Genomic DNA, 20,627 nt, shown 5'->3' on the forward strand with positions numbered 1-20,627 from the left:
CCCCCTGTCATTGATCACCCCCCCTGTCATTGATCACCCCCCTGTCATTGATCCCCCCCTCTGTAAGGCTCCATTCAGATATTTTTTTGGCCCAAGTTAGCAGAATTTTTTTTTTTTTTTCTTACAAAGTCTCATATTCCACTAACTTGTGTCAAAAAATAAAATCTCACATGAACTCACCATACCCCTCACGGAATCCAAATGCGTAAAATTTTTTAGACATTTATATTTCAGACTTCTTCTCACGCTTTAGGGCCCCTAGAATGCCAGGGCAGTATAAATACCCCACATGTGACCCCATTTCGGAAAGAAGACACCCCCAGGTATTCCGTGAGGGGCATATTGAGTCCATGAAAGATTGAATTTTTTGTCCCAAGTTAGCGGAACGGGAGACTTTGTGAGAAAAAAATTAAAAATATCAATTTCCGCTAACTTGTGCCAAAAAAAAAAAATTTCTATGAACTCGCCATGCCCCTCATTGAATACCTTGGGGTGTCTTCTTTCCAAAATGGGGTCACATGTGGGGTATTTATACTGCTCTGGCATTCTAGGGGCCCCAAAGCGTGAGAAGAAGTCTGGTATCCAAATGTCTAAAAATGCCCTCCTAAAAGGAATTTGGGCACCTTTGCGCATCTAGGCTGCAAAAAAGTGTCACACATCTGGTATCGCCGTACTCAGGAGAAGTTGGGGAATGTGTTTTGGGGTGTCATTTTACATATACCCATGCTGGGTGAGAGAAATATCTTGGTCAAATGCCAACTTTGTATAAAAAAAATGGGAAAAGTTGTCTTTTGCCAAGATATTTCTCTCACCCAGCATGGGTATATGTAAAATGACACCCCAAAACACATTCCCCAACTTCTCCTGAATACGGCGATACCACATGTGTGACACTTTTTTGCAGCCTAGGTGGGCAAAGGGGCCCATATTCCAAAGAGCACCTTTAGGATTTCACAGGTCATTTACCTACTTACCACACATTAGGGCCCCTGGAAAATGCCAGGGCAGTATAACTACCCCACAAGTGACCCCATTTTGGAAAGAAGACACCCCAAGGTATTCCGTGAGGGGCATGGCGAGTTCCTAGAATTTTTTATTTTTTGTCACAAGTTAGTGGAAAATGCTTATTTTTTTTTTAATTTTTTTTTTCATACAAAGTCTCATATTCCACTAACTTGTGACAAAAAATAAAAAGTTCCATGAACTCACTATGCCCATCAGCGAATACCTTGGGGTCTCTTCTTTCCAAAATGGGGTCACTTGTGGGGTAGTTATACTGCCCTGGCATTCTAGGGGCCCAAATGTGTGGTAAGGAGTTTGAAATCAAATTCTGTAAAAAATGACCTGTGAAATCCGAAAGGTGCTCTTTTGAATATGGGCCCCTTTGCCCACCTAGGCTGCAAAAAAGTGTCACACATCTGGTATCTCCGTAATCGGGAGAAGTTGGGGAATGTGTTTTGGGGTGTCATTTTACATATACCCATGCTGGGTGAGAGAAATATCTTGGCAAAAGACAACTTTTCCCATTTTTTTTATACAAAGTTGGCATTTGACCAAGATATTTATCTCACCCAGCATGGGTATATGTAAAAAGACACCCCAAAACACATTCCTCAACTTCTCCTGAATACAGAGATACCAGATGTGTGACACTTTTTTGCAGCCTAGGTGGGCAAAGGGGCCCACATTCCAAAGAGCACCTTTCGGATTTCACAGGTCATTTACCTACTTACCACACATTTGGGCCCCTAGAATGCCAGGGCAGTATAACTACCCCACAAGTGACCCCATTTTGGAAAGAAGAGACCCCAAGGTATTCGCTGATGGGCATAGTGAGTTCATGGAAGTTTTTATTTTTTGTCACAAGTTTGTGGAATATGAGACTTTGTATGAAAAAAAAAATTAAAAAACAAATCATCATTTTCCACTAACTTGTGACAAAAAATAAAAAATTCTAGGAACTCGCCATGCCCCTCACGGAATACCTTGGGGTGTCTTCTTTCCAAAATGGGGTCACTTGTGGGGTAGTTATACTGCCCTGGTATTCTAGGGGCCCAAATGTGTGGTAAGGAGTTTGAAATCAAATTCAGGAAAAAATGAGGAGTGAAATCCGAAAGGTGCTCTTTGGAATATGGGCCCCTTTGCCCACCTAGGCTGCAAAAAAGTGTCACACATCTGGTATCCCCGTACTCAGGAGAAGTTGAGGAATGTGTTTTGGGGTGTCTTTTTACATATACCCATGCTGGGTGAGATAAATATCTTGGTCAAATGACAACTTTGTATAAAAAAATGGGAAAAGTTGTCTTTTGCCAAGATATTTCTCTCACCCAGCATGGGTATATATAAAATGACACCCCAAAACACATTCCCCACCTTCTCCTGAGTACGGAGATACCAGATGTGTGACACTTTTTTGCAGCCTAGGTGGGCAAAGGGGCCCATATTCCAAAGAGCACCTTTCGGATTTCACAGGTCATTTTTTACAGAATTTGATTTCAAACTCCTTACCACACATTTGGGCCCCTAGAATGCCAGGGCAGTATAACTACCCCACAAGTGACCCCATTTTGGAAAGAAGAGACCCCAAGGTATTCGCTGATGGGCATAGTGAGTTCATAAAACTTTTTATTTTTTGTCACAAGTTAGTGGAATATGAGACTTTGTAAGAAAAAAAAAAAAAAAAAAAAAATCATAATTTTCCGCTAACTTGTGACAAAAAATAAAAAGTTCTATGAACTCACTATGCCCATCAGCGAATACCTTAGGGTGTGTACTTTCAGAAATGGGGTCATTTGTGGGGTGTTTGTACTGTCTGGGCATTGTAGAACCTCAGGAAACATGACAGGTGCTCAGAAAGTCAGAGCTGCTTCAAAAAGCGGAAATTCACATTTTTGTACCATAGTTTGTAAACGCTATAACTTTTACCCAAACCATTTTTTTTTTACCCAAACATTTTTTTTTTATCAAAGACATGTAGAACTATAAATTTAGAGCAAAATTTCTATATGGATGTCGTTTTTTTTGCAAAATTTTACTACTGAAAGTGAAAAATGTCATTTTTTTGCAAAAAAATCGTTAAATTTCGATTAATGACAAAAAATAAAAATGTCAGCAGCAATGAAATACCACCAAATGAAAGCTCTATTAGTGAGAAGAAAAGGAGGTAAAATTCATTTGGGTGGTAAGTTGCATGACCGAGCAATAAACGGTGAAAGTAGTGTAGGTCAGAAGTGTAAAAAGTGGCCTGGTCTTTCAGGGTGTTTAAGCACCGGGGGCTGAGGTGGTTAATGGTTGTATACCAGTTTCCTTCTCAGGCCCTTAAGAAGAAAAAACTGTAGAAACAACTTTTTATGCTATTTTGTTCCAGGCTGTCAGCATCACTGATATTTTCAGATATCATACCAGGAAATGTCTACATATTACCCTGCCAGGACTTTCTTTCTCACTGATATAACCATAGAAATGTACCGTAAGTCCCTGCATTTTGTGCTCAAGGGGTCATTTCTATATCAAGTTTGATACAGCCTTTCTGGTTTTAGATAACCAAATACTGAGTTTGTGGAATAAACAGTCAAAATATGAAGATTTTTTGGGGGACGGGGGGAATTTATTATAGAAAGTCCAGCTGAAGTGTAACCCTAAATTATAAATAATCTTTAATAGTATTACCAAGACAAACATAGGTCCTAAAATGTCCAAACCTGGGCGTGTCCACCAAAAAAGCCTAGTGGGGAGTAGATAACCCTAATGATGGTCCTAAGCCTAGGCCCTGTGCCCAGGGGCGAATCCTGAAGGTGGAGACCCCCTGTCCTCAAACCTAACTGGCAACTCCTAGTTATCCCTACTGGGGAAGGGCAGATAACCAAGGGATGATTGGTGGACAGGTCAGGTATGGACAGAAAAGGATACAAAAATTATGCACCTTGTATACAACCCTATTGGAAATAATATCAAAAAGGTACACGGTGCAAGAGACTACATGACACTAAGTTAACGACACCTGAAAAAATAGCACAGACGTATCTGTGTAAACCCCAACGCGTTTCCCCCACTGTGTGGGATCATCAGGGGGTAAATGAGTTGTTCTAGATAATGCTTATAGATACATGTCTGATGGTAAGAAGTCCAGGTTTGGACATCATCAATGCAACCATGGGACATAGAGGGTGTCAACTGACGGTCAAATGAGGGTTTCAAGTGACGGCCAATAATTAAAAGATTGGACCAGATGATCTTACTGGGAGAAGCGTGGGGAGGCACAGATGGACAGCAGCAGTCTAGGGAAGCTGTAATCGGCTCAGTGCTCAATGGATATAAACACGTTTTCTGATAAATTCTATCTGATAGACCTAGATTCGCCCTCCTGAAGGAGTGTGACCAAATGGCCTGACCAAATCCAATACAGTTTATAAAGATGATAGACTTAGAGGGCGTGCTGAGTCAAATAACGCCGTCCCTGATGATACACACTGATGGTCCAACCCTGGGAGAGGCTGCATCCAGCATGGGAGGTTAAGCACCCTGGCAACATCCATAGGCACGCAGGATTTATGGCGTGTGTATCATCAGGGACGGCGTTATTTGACTCAGCACGCCCTCTAAGTCTATCATCTTTATAAACTGTATTGGATTTGGTCAGGCCATTTGGTCACACTCCTTCAGGAGGGCGAATCTAGGTCTATCAGATAGAATTTATCAGAAAACGTGTTTATATCCATTGAGCACTGAGCCGATTACAGCTTCCCTAGACTGCTGCTGTCCATCTGTGCCTCCCCACGCTTCTCCCAGTAAGATCATCTGGTCCAATCTTTTAATTATTGGCCGTCACTTGAAACCCTCATTTGACCGTCAGTTGACACCCTCTATGTCCCATGGTTGCATTGATGATGTCCAAACGTGGACTTCTTACCATCAGACATGTATCTATAAGCATTATCTAGAACAACTCATTTACCCCCTGATGATCCCACACAGTGGGGGAAACGCGTTGGGGTTTACACAGATACGTCTGTGCTATTTTTTCAGGTGTCGTTAACTTAGTGTCATGTAGTCTCTTGCACCGTGTACCTTTTTGATATTATTTCCAATAGGGTTGTATACAAGGTGCATAATTTTTGTATCCTTTTCTGTCCATACCTGACCTGTCCACCAATCATCCCTTGGTTATCTGCCCTTCCCCAGTAGGGATAACTAGGAGTTGCCAGTTAGGTTTGAGGACAGGGGGTCTCCACCTTCAGGATTCGCCCCTGGGCACAGGGCCTAGGCTTAGGACCATCATTAGGGTTATCTACTCCCCACTAGGCTTTTTTGGTGGACACGCCCAGGTTTGGACATTTTAGGACCTATGTTTGTCTTGGTAATACTATTAAAGATTATTTATAATTTAGGGTTACACTTCAGCTGGACTTTCGATTTCTACATTGAACCCAATATAATTGTATATCCATTTGTGCTGGATGTTTAGTTTCGAATTTATTATAGACCAGCGTTTTAAAAAGCAGCCTATGATATCCCCTGTGCTGCCTGGAGGATGTGCCTAATTTATGATGATATGCATGTCTCGTCATAAATTGGGCGCATCCTCCAGCAGCCCATGCACCTAAACTGAAATCTACGCCAACTAGGTCCGAGGGCAACGTAGGAACACCACTTATGCCTAAATTTAGTTGCAATGACATTTAAAAAGACGCAAACACAAGGTTTGCACCTTAATTACGCCAGAAAACAACCTTTGGGGGAATGATAAACTCTATAACTGTAGATAATGTGCTAGTCTTCCATGTGCTAATTCTCACATACCTTGTTTAGATCGTAGCACGTTCACTTTCATGCAGAAAATGGCACTTGGCAGCTGTTAAACAGACAACAATGGTGTGTTGCATTACTTTTCCTTTGAGAATAGCAGCTCACCAATTGAATCAATATAATCAACACGTGAGCCTCCTCCGGAGTACTGAACACAGAGCATAAGGGCCGTTCAGACACAGATGTGATTTTATTACAAGACTAAAGCAAATTCATACAGCAGCTAATTAAGAAGCAAAAACTACGTCTCATCGCATTAACAACAGTGGGAATCAGCAGTTGTACTCACAGCCTTGGCCAAAAAAAATATTCTTAGAGAGATTAGATGTAATACCCTGAAATAAAAGCTCGGCAGGGCACTAACTAGAAGAGTAATAAAGCAACCACCAAAAAAAAAGACACCCCACCTGATGATATGGAGACAACTGTGGTCAGGATCTACAAAGGAAATCTAATGTTTCTGTTACTCCTTTCTGGGGTGCCCATGCTCATAGCATAGATGTGAATTACAATATGCTATTACGACATCAAAGCGTGTAATGTTTGGTTTTACATAGGACTGCATGTTGCAAAAAGGAATGGGAATGCAGTTTTTACAAGGCCCCCATACTATTTAGTGTATTGTTGTCTGAACCTGCCAAGAACCTAATTATGGGGAGCTCCTGAAGGATCAGGTGAAATAAATAGTTTTATGTCCGATCCTTTTGTTATCCCTAGAGATAAGCCGCAGCCAGAGGTGTCTGGTAGCGGCTTCTCCTCTCTCCCCACTCAATACACATACAAGTTCAGCTAAACCAAACATGCATGTGTATAGGAGAGTCAGGATTCATTAATGCTGAGATAGGGCTCAGAAAGTTAAGATTTCACAACTTTATAAAATTTTGTTTAAAACACGATTTAATAATATGTGCTCCCTGGGACAAAAGGCTTGGCAAAATGATTGTCCAGGAATTTGTCCCGAAGATTGGGATAATACACTGGGGAATTTTAGTTTAGTTTCTCACAATGTTAACCACATTTTGGTTCAATTTAACATTTTACACCAAATTTATATTACACCTCTATGGCTTAATAAAATGTGGACTAAGGGATACTTCTAATTATAACTTACCTGGGGTGGATCATTAGCATATGTTTTGGTTATGTACAGAGCTGAAACAATATTGGGGTGCAATATATAATTTTATTACCCGGGAATTGAAAGTCGAGATCCCATTTACAGCGGAATGCTGGATATTGAGTGACCTCTCCAAGGTGGGATGCCCAAAATATAAAAGGATTCTTTTGATCAAAATAACGTTCTTGGGAAGACTTCTGATTACTCGTGATTGGTTTTCTCGAAATATTCCAAGTATTACTACATGGATAAGTCTTGTTAATAAGATTAAGCAATATGAAAATATTCTCTACAAACATAGAAATACTGAGGAAAAATGGATTAAAATTTGGGGAGAATGGAACTTTTAAGGTACTATCTGCCTTTATTTCCTTACTATCCCCCCCCCCCCCCCTTCTACACATTTATTGACCAGGGGGCGGGAGACACATCGCAAGGGGGTGTGTTGTCTGAGTGGAAATAGGGGGAGTAAGGTTTAATAGGGGGAAAAGAATATAATAATATTGCTGTTTTTATTGAATTGTACTTTTTGAATCTTTAATAACATTTATTTAAAAAAAAATGAATGCTGAGATCATCAGATCTTCATGTACCTGGCTGGTGGCCAAGAGGAGGGTTCGGGTGGTCCCCCTGGGCATCAGCCCACCGAGAAATTTCCCTGTAGGGACTATGGGTAGTCCACCCATGTCCGAGCCCTCCTCACTGCTGCTGGCCTGGTACATACTAGCGGTGGAACTATGGAGGTCAGTAATAGAGAAAGTCCATCCAGCATGCTGAAGGTAGGGCTGGCTTGGTGTCGTGGCCCACATCTCACCTACTAAGCCTCCTGCTCCATATCCATATTAGAAACAATTGGAGGAGGAGAGAACTTGGCAGCTATTGATGGCCACCACAGAGGGACAGCTTCTGGGTTGGTATTTTGTGCTGCACTAATTTATTTGTGCGTCAAATGATAAAATTATGATTGACACTAGAGGGCAGGGGCCATAGCCCCTACAGAGAATTTTCTTGGTGGGCTGATGCCCATAGGTCCACCTAAAGCTGTATAATTCAATTACAGAAAGGCTTGAAGAACCCACTGTACAATGACCCCACTGACTGACACCTACTTATCGTGCAAGCTGGCATCCATGAAAACTCATTCCAAGTGCCAACTACACTAACTCATTCTGGTGATACCGCCACATGCTACGGTGTGCTGGCCAACAGGTTCATTGATTATATGGGGTACAACAACATGCAGTTTAACCATAACATGGTATCATATTACAAGAATAAACATTTCTCTTAAAGGCAAATACACATCACATGTTTTAAGGGGTAAGAAGTGTGGGCTGTAGCCTGTAATAGTTTGAAATGACCTTCTTACAAGTACGCTTCTAGGCTCCCCCACTGGTGGATGAATACACCCAGATGTTTATTCTTTTACTCTAGATCTATGCAGTGGATGTAGAGCTCTGACCACAATAAAGATATATTAATAGGTCAAGACAAACTTTATGACCTATTTAGATACAAAAATTTGTTTGCGGGTGGATATTTGTACAAAACTCTACCTTTTCTGTTGTTTCAGGTGCTCCAAAGAAATTGTCTCCAACATTAAACTTCAATCCTTGCTTGAACATAGCCTGTGGAAAACCTGCAGTCCGTCCCCTTGTGGACACCGGGGCCATGGTGTTTGTTGTCTTTGGAATTCAAGGAGTAAATCGGACTAGAGTCCCAGATAATCATGTGCTGGGTGAACTGGTAGGAGACTTTAAAATGTACCTCAGACCTATATGCAGCAGAGGCAGATGTGTTTATCCTTGGAATCATATGTGGTTTGACACTCCTTTTAATGGGATTTTCTGGCAATATTGATTTTTAAGCAAGTTACCCACCCTGCCCCTTAAATAGAAGTGGTCCCCACACTGTTTACATCTGGTTGACCATGGGCATGGTCACATGCGCCACACCAGCCAATGACTGGCTTTAGCGGTGATATGCTGCTTGTGGCCACATCACTACCGAAGCCAATCATTGGCTGGACCATGCCCATGAACTGCTGGATGTAAACAGTAGGGGGCTGGAAGATGGAGACAGCAGAGGCAGTGAATTGAGCTGGAGCGGTGAGGAGCAGGTAAGTATGAATTATCTATTTCAGGAGGCAGGCTGCAGGTTCTTGCTTAAAAATCAGTATGACTAGAAAACCTCTTTAAAAGGAAACCTGTCATCAACGTTATGCTGACCTCACTGAGGGCAGCATAACATAGTGATAGAAATGCTGATTTCAGAGGTGTATCACTCATGAGCTGAAAGTAAGTGGTTGCTGAGAAGAGTCCTGGTTATTCATAATCTCCTGCTCTCTCACCCATCTGCTGACGATTGGCAGTTCTCTCCTAGAGAGAAAGGGAGAGAACTAGGTAGAAGACTGTCAGTCATCAGCAGGTGGGCAGGGAGAGCAGGAGATTATGAATAACCATGACTCTTCTCAGGTGGCCGTGACTCTTTTCCAGGTCCAGTCTGCAACAATTGTGATGTTGGTTCTCGGCAACCACTTACTTTTGACTTTTAAATGAGAGACCGCTGAAATCAACTCACCTGTCTCTACTTTATACTGCTGTTAGTATGGGTAGCATAACGTTGATGACAGGTTCCCTTTAAAGGAGAACTCCAGTCATCACATGACATTACACTAGCCTCTACCATTATAGGGGTGGAGCTTGGGTGTCTACCTAATGATGTCTGTTGAGGGAAAAGGAGTGACTACAATGTCTTGATGTGTTTGTTGGGGTCATAAAGATGTCACTAGCTTTAACAGTCTAGAAACGACAGTGCTTTGTGAAAATATTCACCCTGCTCATGTTTTTCTTGTTTAGTTTCATTACAAACTTAAAATTAACATGTATTTAGATAATTTAGAGTTTTTGTAATGGACCTGACAAAATAGTCCACATTGTTAGAGTATGGCCACACAGATTTTTTTGGGCGAAGTTTTGAGGCAGATTTTGAGCAAATGTCAGAAGTGGGTTAAAACGGAAATGGAAATATAAAGGAAGGATTTATACTTTTCTTTCCTGGTGGATCCACTTCTGGCTTTGGTTGAAAATCCAGCAGGCAGATCTGCCTCAAAACCTTATCCAAAAAACTCTTTGTGGCCGTATCCTTACCGTGGAATGAATGTATTGACCCCCTTTGCAATTAACCCCTAAGGTAGGTCTGGTTCAACCAATTACCTTCAGAAGTCACATAATTAGTTGAACAAGGTCCACCTGTGTGAACATGATCTGTCACATAATGTGAGTAGAAATACACCTGTCCTAAAAGGCCTCTGAATCACTACCAAGCAAGAAACATGAAGACCAAGGAGCTCTCCTAACAGGTCAGAAACAACATTCTGCAAAAGTATAGATCAGGGTTAGGTTATAAAAAACATCCTAAAGTTGGAACATCCCATGGAGCACCATCAAATCCATTATAACAGAATGCATAGAATATGTCACAACTACAAACCTGATAAGAGAAGACTCACCACAAAAACTCACAGACAAGGCAAAGAGGACATTAAAAGGATAATCCAATACTAACATAGACCTCTCAGAGTGTCCAACCCGCAGTGGTGATCATACTTATCTGGTTCCCACCGCTGGGTTCAGTCTCTGCCGCTCCATTGATAGGGGGACACATGACTGCTGCAACCAATCACAGGCTGCAGCAGTGACCTACCCCCCTTGCATAATGTAACCAGTTGTCATGATGCAGAGAGCCCCTGAGAAGCCATGCAGAGGATGGTAGTGGTAAGAAGAGGATGGTAATGAGCCCTGATGAGATGTTGTGTCATGGTGTACTCTCAGGCTGTTGTTCCCTGGGGATTGGTGCAATGAAAAAGGTAGTTTGAAGAATCAGGACAGAAGTAGAACTATAAAGGGCTCTCTTTAGTGCAAAATATAACTTTTAGTACATCTAGCAATAGTTGGTATAAAATGCAGTGTTTATCCCCAGATGAGGAGGTATGGTGGGTGGATAAGTGGCAATAATGCACCTTATATACACTATGCTATCTTGCTGATAATTCTCTTTCACTTTTGGCTAACAGCTGAAAGCTGGCACTTGTGGATTTAGGTATCCACTGTATAATGCAGGATTGGAGTTGGTCTGGCCTGGATGCTATAGGTGATGAGTGTCATAACCTTGTTCCCTCACCTGCAGCAGGGTCTGTAAAGCTGCAGCTTGCTGGTCACTCTGCTGTCTATATCATGCAGTAGCTTATTAGTTATCTTGGTGCTATTGCAGTCTCTCTGGAATAGTTGTCTCATTGAATCACTTGATGGTCCCTAAGACCCTTGGAGTAGGAGCTCTTAACTGTGCTTCCTTCCTCCACAGTAGTCTCACTATAACTCCCCTTCCTGACAAGAAGCAGTACCAGCCAACTCCTACAAGGAAAGGAGGAACAGGGTGGTTAACCCTGTTCCTGCTAACTATACCACATCATTGCTGGTGTACATAACATGGCCTATATAACATGGCAAAACATTAACAATTGCAGATACCCCCAAGTCAGGGGTACAGCAGTGATGCAAGGGGGCAGGTGACTGCTGCAGCCTATGAGTGGTTGCAGTGGTCATGGTGACATATCAGAACTACAGCTGCAGGGTGCCCAAACCCCTTAGAGCAGAGTCATACTCAGAAATGATAGGGCCCTTTGCAAACTCCAAATAGATCCTGCTGTAAGATCAGCCAAATGCATTACACCTTTATGAAGAGCCTATCTATGCTGAATTCTGTGCTGAATAATTTCTTACTATATCTGCACAGGGAGCTCTGATTATTTGATCTGATAAACCTGCACTAGCTAATTGCATTTTGATTTATACAACTGCTGTATATGCAGTGAGCTCCCCCTAGTGGTGGCTGTAAGTAGCCACTATAACAGAATCACAAGCAGAGAAAGCTGTTTTGTTTCACGCCTCCTATAATGAGCCCCACATCAGTTGCCAGTGCCTCTTATTTTACAGTAAAAATGAAAAGATGTCTGAGACTGAAAATCTTCAGCAGTTACCGATGAAGCTTCATGTTCCCTTCAGTTTGGCAATTGGCGAAGTCTGAGCCGGTCATCGTCTAATGATTTAGCATGCTTTTCACCTTTTAAGCATCATTTTCTGTTATTACCTGTCTGAATCTTTTTACTCCCTTGTTCTTGTCATTTTCTGAAAGGGCAGGGTGATCTACGATGACAAGTTTGACCTCTTTAAAGAAATCGGTAATTTGTGCCGACTGTGCAAAGTAATAGCCGGTAACAAAGACCTGGTGAAGCCAGGTGGAGCGCAGTGTCTCCCGTCAGGTGAGTGCACTAGTTTTACATTACATATTGGGTATCTGTATCAGACAGTTTCAATGCTTAGTTTCGGTGGAGAGATGTCCATGGTGTGAATGGTCAGATTCTAACCACTTTTTACCTAGTCCCTAAGGGGGCATGGATGGCACAGGCTTGGCATGTTCTTATAGTGCATTATAGAGGACTAGATACACTTGCCATACTTCATGGCATTATACGGGTAGCTACTCTGCAGTATTACTGTAGGATACCAGGGGCTAAGCAGGCACCTTACTTCTCTTTAGTGACCTGAGGCTTTACATCATATCCCATTATATGAAGTCCGTTGCTGTGACAGCTTGCTCTGGTACTCTATGATATGACTATAGGGGTCCAGGTCCTGAATTACAATAATCTGATTCTTATTACATTTTATAACAATAGGGGGTGGCACATGCTTACCGTGCTACCATTTAGCATAATTATTGGGGGCCTCCATCAGTCACGTTTACCATGCCACTGCATAATATGACTAAAACGGACAGTGGGCTTGCCATTCTATTATACTGTATGACTATATAGACCTAGGGTCCAACCTAGGCTAACCATTCTTCTTCATGTAGGGAGTCAGACAGACTTTCCTTGCTATTCCATTGGGGTTTAGTGTTGGACGGCCTGCCATTCTATTCTATGCCGTATTTGGGGACAACTAAGGACTGTCTACAGGTTGTCTATTTATCATTTAAAGTTATTACTAGAGATGGACAGGCTATACCATAATATGATTTTAGCGGTCCAGGGTTAGCCAGGTGTGATAATTTGGGACCAGTATGGCAGACAGGGTTTGTATGCCATTTCTTATATTGAATATACAGCCTTGTGTTAGATATGTTTCCTTATTTCCATCATATTTCTACCCTATATATTGGAGGCCAGACCATAGGGGCCAACAGAGCTGATTGGTGCATTGTCTGTGGTAGAATCGTGCCATCCCCCCATATTTGTTAGGATAGACCGAAACCCATGATATGATTGGCCTTTCAATACATTTAGCAATAAGCAGACCAAATAGCATTCTGCAAACCTTCTCATGTGAAGCCAGTTATTTCATGTTTGTATCCCCAAATAATTTGTCTCCCCAGGTTACAGTATATCCTCCTTTCTTCAGATGTTGCATCCTGAATGCAAGAACATCCCTGAGCCAAACCTTCTCCCTGGCCAGCTCTCCCATGGGGCTGTGGGTGTGAAAGATGGGAAGGTTCAGTGGATCTCCATGGCATTTGAATCTGTAAGGACAAGATATATTATTATGGGTTTGCACTGCAGACTAGGCAGTAAATGTCAGAAGTTTTCCACTTTGCCAGTCAACTTCCATCTGAAGTCTCCAGCCATGCAGATGTTGGTCTTATGGAACTTTCCATACTTTTGGCTGTTGGAATTCTTTTACTATTATACTCATTGAATTCTGGGTAATATTTTAGAAATGTGGGTGACAACCAATATGACTGCTATGTGTACCCTAACAAGCATTGGTGGTAATCACTTGATTTTTTTGTGGCTACAATATCAGTCAGATTCAACATTCAGGAGTCTTGTAAAGCTGGATGATGGCCCAGTTGGCAAAATGTACATACCATAAAGGCAGACCATGTGGCTGCTATTGGGCCCATGGAGAGTGGTTGGTCCCATCCCCTTTACTACTGGTTAATGGGACCTTAAGCAGAACTTCTCTTCAGGATGGCGAACCATGTCCCATAATAGGGAATTTTGATCTTTGCTATAGAGTCCCATATTTTTCATGAATTCAATTTAGGCCTCATGCACACGGCCCGTATTGCGTCCCGCAAACAGCTGAATGGGTCTGCAATCCGGAAGATATGGTGCCGTACAGAATGGAGGCGCGGATTGGAAGCCCTCTAGTGCATCTGTGGGTTTTCTGTCCGTGCCTCCACACCGCAAAAAAGTAGTGCATGCCCTACTTCTTTGCTGTGCGGACCGTCAGATGTGGTTCGCAGACACCATTCAAATTAATGGGTCTGTGGCCACACGGTTGGCGCCCATGCATTGCGGACAGCAAATTGTGGCCCCAGCATAGGCAAGGTCAGCACACGGTCATGTGCATAAGGCCTTAAGGTGTTAACGGTGTCAACCATATTAAAGGAGTTTTCTGAGAGTTTGTTACCAATGACCTATCCTTTGGATAGGTCAACAGTATCTGATCGGTGGGGTCTGACTCCCAGGACCTCCAATGATCAGCTGTTTGAGAAAGCAGTGGCACTTTCAGTAGCACCACAGCCTTCTCTTTGCTCACCCAGTACAGCGCCCTACATTGTATAGCAGCTGTGCTTGGTATGGCAGCTTAGCCCCATTCACTTCAATGGGGCTGAGCTGTGCCGTGACTTATAAACGTGATTTCACATGGCCTAGACTAAGCTGGAGAAGGCCATGGTGCTATTGTGAGTGCCACTATCTTCTCAAACAGCTGATCAGCGGGGGTCCCAGGTGTCTGACCCACTCTGATCATGTACTGCTGACCTATCCTCCAGAGGATAGGTCATCAATAAAGAAAAAAAATCTCGTCATTCAGCTTTCCCAGAAACAAAGATAACTGAAAAATAACTGGGAAGCTGACAGACTGTAGCTTTGTATGTGGCTTGTGAACTGCTCTGCATGTCTGTCCATGCTTCATTCCCGGCTTCTATTAGGAACATCATTACTTTCCCCTTTAAGTTGACAGGCAGATTGACTGCATCCCCAGAGTCGACCCAGAACTGCCTGTGCTTTTGCCTTATTCATCTCTCTATTATGATTTCATGAGAATCCGCAGGATCCCAGGCAGAGTACAGCGCAGCCCTGAGTGTGCTGACTATATACCTCTATATCTACCTATATCAAGCTCCAGATGAGAACATGACATCTTCCTAATGCAATATCCATTTTTCCATGCAGACAACCTACAAGGGTAAATCCTCCTTTCAGACATATAAAGATTACTTGAAATGGGAATCATTCCTGCAACAGCAGCTACTGCACCTCCCCGCAGACTCGGCACTGAAACATGGATTCCAGACATGCGAGCACTGGAAGCAGATCTTCATGGAGATTATAGGCAAGTGGTGCCTCATTACCTCCCATATAGAATATTTACCATTACTGTGATATGTTACACTAGGATAGGGACCACTACCCTATTATCTCACAGTGTAAAAGGAAAAGTGAGCAGGTTCTACCAGAAATTACATGCTTAAAAAGGTTTTCTGGGACAATTCTCAGGATAGGCCTTCAATATCTGCTTGGTTTGGCTTGACTCCCAGCACTTCCACAAACAGCTAATGTAGGGGTTGGGAGGCTTTCTGTCCTCTTCATTATTTACTCAGGCACAGCGCTGTACATACTGTTGTGGCTGTGCCTGGTATTGCAGCTGCTCAGTCATTGAATGGGACTGAGGTGCAGTACAAGGAGCAGACATGACAATTGGACCATTGAAGCTCCTTCATTCAGCTGATCAGCAGGGGTGCCAGGAGTTAGACCCAAACTAAGCAGTCAAGGTACACACGGTGCACCTAGGAGGGAAGCCTACAAAAGCCTAGACACCCACAAAAACTACCTATAAGAGATTGTGCAAGTTGAGTGATGGTAACCAGTACTAGTGAAAGGCCCAGTTTTGACTCTAGAATTAGTCTACAGCCAGCCCAAGAGTGGTAGTTGTTTTGCGCATAGCGGTAGTAGTTCTCACAGTGGGCCTGGGCCATGCAGTGATAGGAGGGCGCACCCTGGTTCCCTCAGCTACACCTTGATGGTGGTTGGGGTGCCCTTGGTGTTGGTGGATTTTGGGGTGCAAGGCAGGGGTTCCTTGAGAAAGCAGCAGTGTGGCAGGTGCAACATTGGGGCAACGCAGCTGTTGGTTCAGGCAATTGTAAGGCCAATTTCTGCAACAAACAGTAGGTCTTTACTAGCCATAATGTTCCAGTACAGAAGATGCTGACTTTATCATGCAAGAACCGACAGATCTTAAGTGTGATGCCATTTTCACAGTTCTTAAAATTGTAGAAGTGGCAAAAGGTAGTTGACAGGCCTGGATGTTATCAGTCAGTCTTCCAGGAACTCTTCTCTCTCACTCTCCATTCAGCCACCGGGATGCAATACATACAGTATGTCTCTCTCCCTTTTTGTGTATTTCTCCCAATCTCTATTCTCCTCAAGATGCAGCTCTACAAGTACCCAACTATATGGTATACCGGTAGTTACTTAGCAGATGGCTTATTTGTCTCCAAACCAAAGTATGCCAGAGTTCCTATGGAGTCTAGAAGCTTTATGTAGGTTATCTCCACAGACTTTTTAACACACGCCTCTTCTAAATGGTGGGTATACTCCAATGTAGTCTCAATTGCTTCCTTAGAGGCTGGTGTAATGCTCTGTCTCTTGAACATAATCTCCCCAGGGCTGCTTCTGTTCTTTCTCTGACTGCTGTCGCTCAATACTATGGAGAAGTTCTAGCAGCCCCACCTAGTAGTTGTAACTAAGGCTGGTTAATCCCTTTGTAGCCTATAGAAAGGAAATACACAATCCGATATATATCCTACACATCTTTAACACTTTATGCAGTGGACTGACAGCACACTGCATAAACTCCAAAGATGAGAAATCTCTCTGCATCCTCTGCTTGTTCATAATCTGCTGTGAGCTTCCACTAGGCTTTACACCAGGGGGATACAAGGGACACAGAAACTAACGGCTCCACTAGATTATAGGAACTCAACTTAACTTGTAAGGAAGTGTCTGGTCACTACTGACTGTTTCCACTTAAACAGTGTTTAATCCTGTTCCATCTTCCAGGGGTACAGAGCGCCTTGTACGGTCTCATCCTGTCCCTAGCCATCTGTGTGATTGCTGTGGCTATCTTCACTACGCATGTCCTGCTCCTCATCCCAGTGCTGCTTACAATATTAGGTATGAGCTGTGATTTCTATTATGTGGTTTACCTGCATTATTTATAATAAACCTTGTTGTACCCAGCCATTGTCTATGATAAATCTTGTTGTACCCAGTCACTCTCTAATCCTTGCACGTCCAGCCATTGTCTACAATAAACCTTGCATGTCCAGCCATTGTCTACAATAAACCTTGCACGTCCAGCCATTGTCTACAATAAACCTTGTACGTCCAGCCAATGTCTACAATAAACCTCGCACGTTCAGCCATTGTCTACAATAAACCTTATACGTCCAGCCATTGTCTACAATAAACCTTGCACGTCCAGCCATTGTCTACAATAAACCTTGCACGTCCAGCCATTGTCTACAATAAACCTTGCACGTCCAGCCAATGTCTATAATAAACCTTGTACGTCCAGTCATTGTCTATAATAAACCTTGCACGTCCAGCCATTGTCTATAATAAACCTCGTACTTACAGCCAATGTCTATAATAAACCTCATACGTCCAGCCAATGTCTATAATAAACCTTGCACGTTTAGCCATTGTCTATAATAAACCTTGCACGTCCAGCCAATGTCTATAATAAACCTCGCACGTCCAGCCATTGTCTATAATAAACCTCGCACGTCCAGCCATTGTCTACAATAAACCTTTCACGTCCAGCCATTGTCTACAATAAACCTTGTACGTCCAGCCATTGTCTACAATAAACCTTGTACGTCCAGCCAATGTCTACAATAAACCTCTTACGTTCAGCCATTGTCTATAATAAACCTTATACCTCCAGCCATTGTCTACAATAAACCTTATACGTCCAGCCATTGTCTACAATAAACCTTATACGTCCAGCCATTGTCTACAATAAACCTTGCACGTCCAGCCATTGTCTACAATAAACCTTGCACGTCCAGCCATTGTCTATAATAAACCTTGCATGTCTAGCCATTGTCTATAATAAACCTTGCATGTCCAGCCATTGTCTATAATAAACCTTGCACGTCCAGCCATTGTCTATAATAAACCTCGCACGTTCAGCCATTGTCTATAATAAACCTTGCACGTCCAACCATTGTCTACAATAAACCTTGCACGTCCAGCCATTGTCTACAATAAACCTTGCACGTCCAGCCATTGTCTACAATAAACCTCGCACGTCCAGCCAATGTCTATAATAAACCTCGTACGTCCAGTCATTGTCTATAATAAACCTCGCACGTCCAGCCATTGTCTATAATAAACCTCGTACTTACAGCCAATGTCTATAATAAACCTCATACGTCCAGCCAATGTCTATAATAAACCTTGCACGTTTAGCCATTGTCTATAATAAACCTCGCACGTTCAGCCATTGTCTACAATAAACCTTTCACGTCCAGCCATTGTCTACAATAAACCTTGTATGTCCAGCCAATGTCTACAATAAACCTCTCACGTTCAGCCATTGTCTACAATAAACCTTGCACGTCCAGCCATTGTCTATAATAAACCTCGCACGTCCAGCCATTGTCTACAATAAACCTTATACGTCCAGCCATTGTCTACAATAAACCTTGCACGTTCAGCCATTGTCTATAATAAACCTCACACGTCCAGCCATTGTCTACAATAAACCTTGCACCAGGGGCGTACATAGAAATCACTGGGCCCCCTAGCAATAATCTAAATTGGGCCCCCATTCCCCTTTTATAGCCCCTCCCACTACCCATTCCAGGCCTCTCTCTTTGTTCTATGAACTATGTTTGCTGCTGCGTTTTATAATTTATGCCATCAGGGCAGTATTGGGATTACAAAACAGGCCTGGCACACAAAAGAGGTATAATAGATGCAGTGTGTACAGATGTATAGTGTATACAGCAGTGTACTGATATGTGAGGAACGTGGTATAATATATGCAGTGTGTACAGGTATATAGTATATACAGCAGTGTATTGATATGTGTAGTACAGGGTATATTATATGCAGTCTGTACAGATATATAGTATATACAGTAGTGTAATATGTGAGGTACGAGGTATAATAGATGCAGTGTGTACAGATATATTGTATATATAGCAGTGTACTGATATGTGAGGTACTAGGTATAATAGATGCAGTGTGTACAGGTATATAGTAAATATAGCAGTGTACTGATATGTGAGGTATGAGGTATAAATTACAGCTCGTACCTCACATATCAATCTAATACTGTATATACAATATACCTGTACACACCATCTATTATACCTCGTACCTAACATATTAGTACATTGCTGTATATACAATATATCTATACACACTGCATATATTATACCATGTACCTCACATATCAGTCCACTGCAATATATATTATATATCTGTACATATTGCATCTATAATACTGTTTAATATATGCAGTGTGTGTGTGTGTGTGTGTGTGTATATATATATATATATATATATATATATATATATATAGATGTGAGGCATACAAGGTATAATACTGTAGATGCATTGTTTATAGAAATATGTGGTCAGTTATGCATTATGGTCACTGTGTGGGAGGTACATGAGGTAGTGGTCACTGTACCTGTCTGAAGTATTATACATGAGCAATCAGTAAAAACAGGGCATGGGGGGGGGGGGGCGGGTAAATGACAAGAAGTGGAGGACCTCCTCTTACCACTCCATTCCAGTCTGTATGGATCAATGCAGAGCTGATTGTGAATGTCTAATACTTGCTGTTAGGGGTTGAAGGACCTGTGATGATGTCATCACAGGTCCTGGCAGATGTAATTTTCAAACCTAGGAACTACACTTTACACTGTGCAGTTCCCTTACAGGACCTGTGATGACATCATCAAAGGTCCTTTAGCTTTAGAAAGATAAACAGGAGCAATTAGGGGGCGGGGCCTCTCCTCCACTGCGGGCCCCTCTTCCTCACCGGCCCCATAGCAGCTGCGTGGTCTGCCTATATGGTAGGTACGCCACTGCCTTACACGTCCAGCCATTGTCTACAATAAACCTTGCACGTCCAGCCATTGTCTATAATAAACCTCGCACGTTCGGCCATTGTCTATAATAAACCTTGCACGTTCAGCCATTGCCTATAATAAATCTCGCACGTTCAGCCATTGTCTATAATAAACCTCGTACGTCCAGCCACTGTTGTACTTCCATTCCATTACTGCACCTTTTTCTTGTACAGTCAATGTTTCATGGTCTATTACAACCTGATGATCTGCGGATACAATGAGGAGTTGTGTTGCATCAGGTCTGTTTAGCAGTCACTGGAGCGCAGCATCATATTCATTAGGAGTATTGGTACTGCTCTTTTGGCTGCAAACAGGTACGAGATGAAAAAGGGGAAGGAGGGAATCATAAAACAGTTTTATAACCGGTAATATACAGGTGAAGTAAAATTGAATTTGTCGTTTATAGCATAATGTTGCATGTTCATCATTAATTGTTGAGTAGTGCCACAGGCTCCCCTGTTACTTTACCTTTTTTATTTTTTGT

General features: G+C 42.4%; 1 protein-coding gene across 1 annotated transcript in view; it reads left to right on the plus strand.

The window, feature by feature from the left end:
- DISP3 (dispatched RND transporter family member 3) overlaps window positions 1–20,627 on the plus strand; it is a 144,479-nt gene that overhangs the window by 119,634 nt on the left and 4,218 nt on the right. Inside the window, exons 15-19 of the mRNA XM_040430370.1 lie at window positions 8,496–8,668; window positions 12,116–12,242; window positions 13,358–13,503; window positions 15,165–15,324; window positions 17,052–17,165. Of these exons, the coding sequence (XP_040286304.1) occupies window positions 8,496–8,668; window positions 12,116–12,242; window positions 13,358–13,503; window positions 15,165–15,324; window positions 17,052–17,165 (720 nt within the window). The remainder of the gene's footprint in view (window positions 1–8,495; window positions 8,669–12,115; window positions 12,243–13,357; window positions 13,504–15,164; window positions 15,325–17,051; window positions 17,166–20,627) is intronic.

Source organism: Bufo bufo, chromosome 1, assembly GCF_905171765.1.
Source record: "Bufo bufo chromosome 1, aBufBuf1.1, whole genome shotgun sequence".
In the NCBI taxonomy this organism is placed as follows: domain Eukaryota; kingdom Metazoa; phylum Chordata; class Amphibia; order Anura; family Bufonidae; genus Bufo; species Bufo bufo.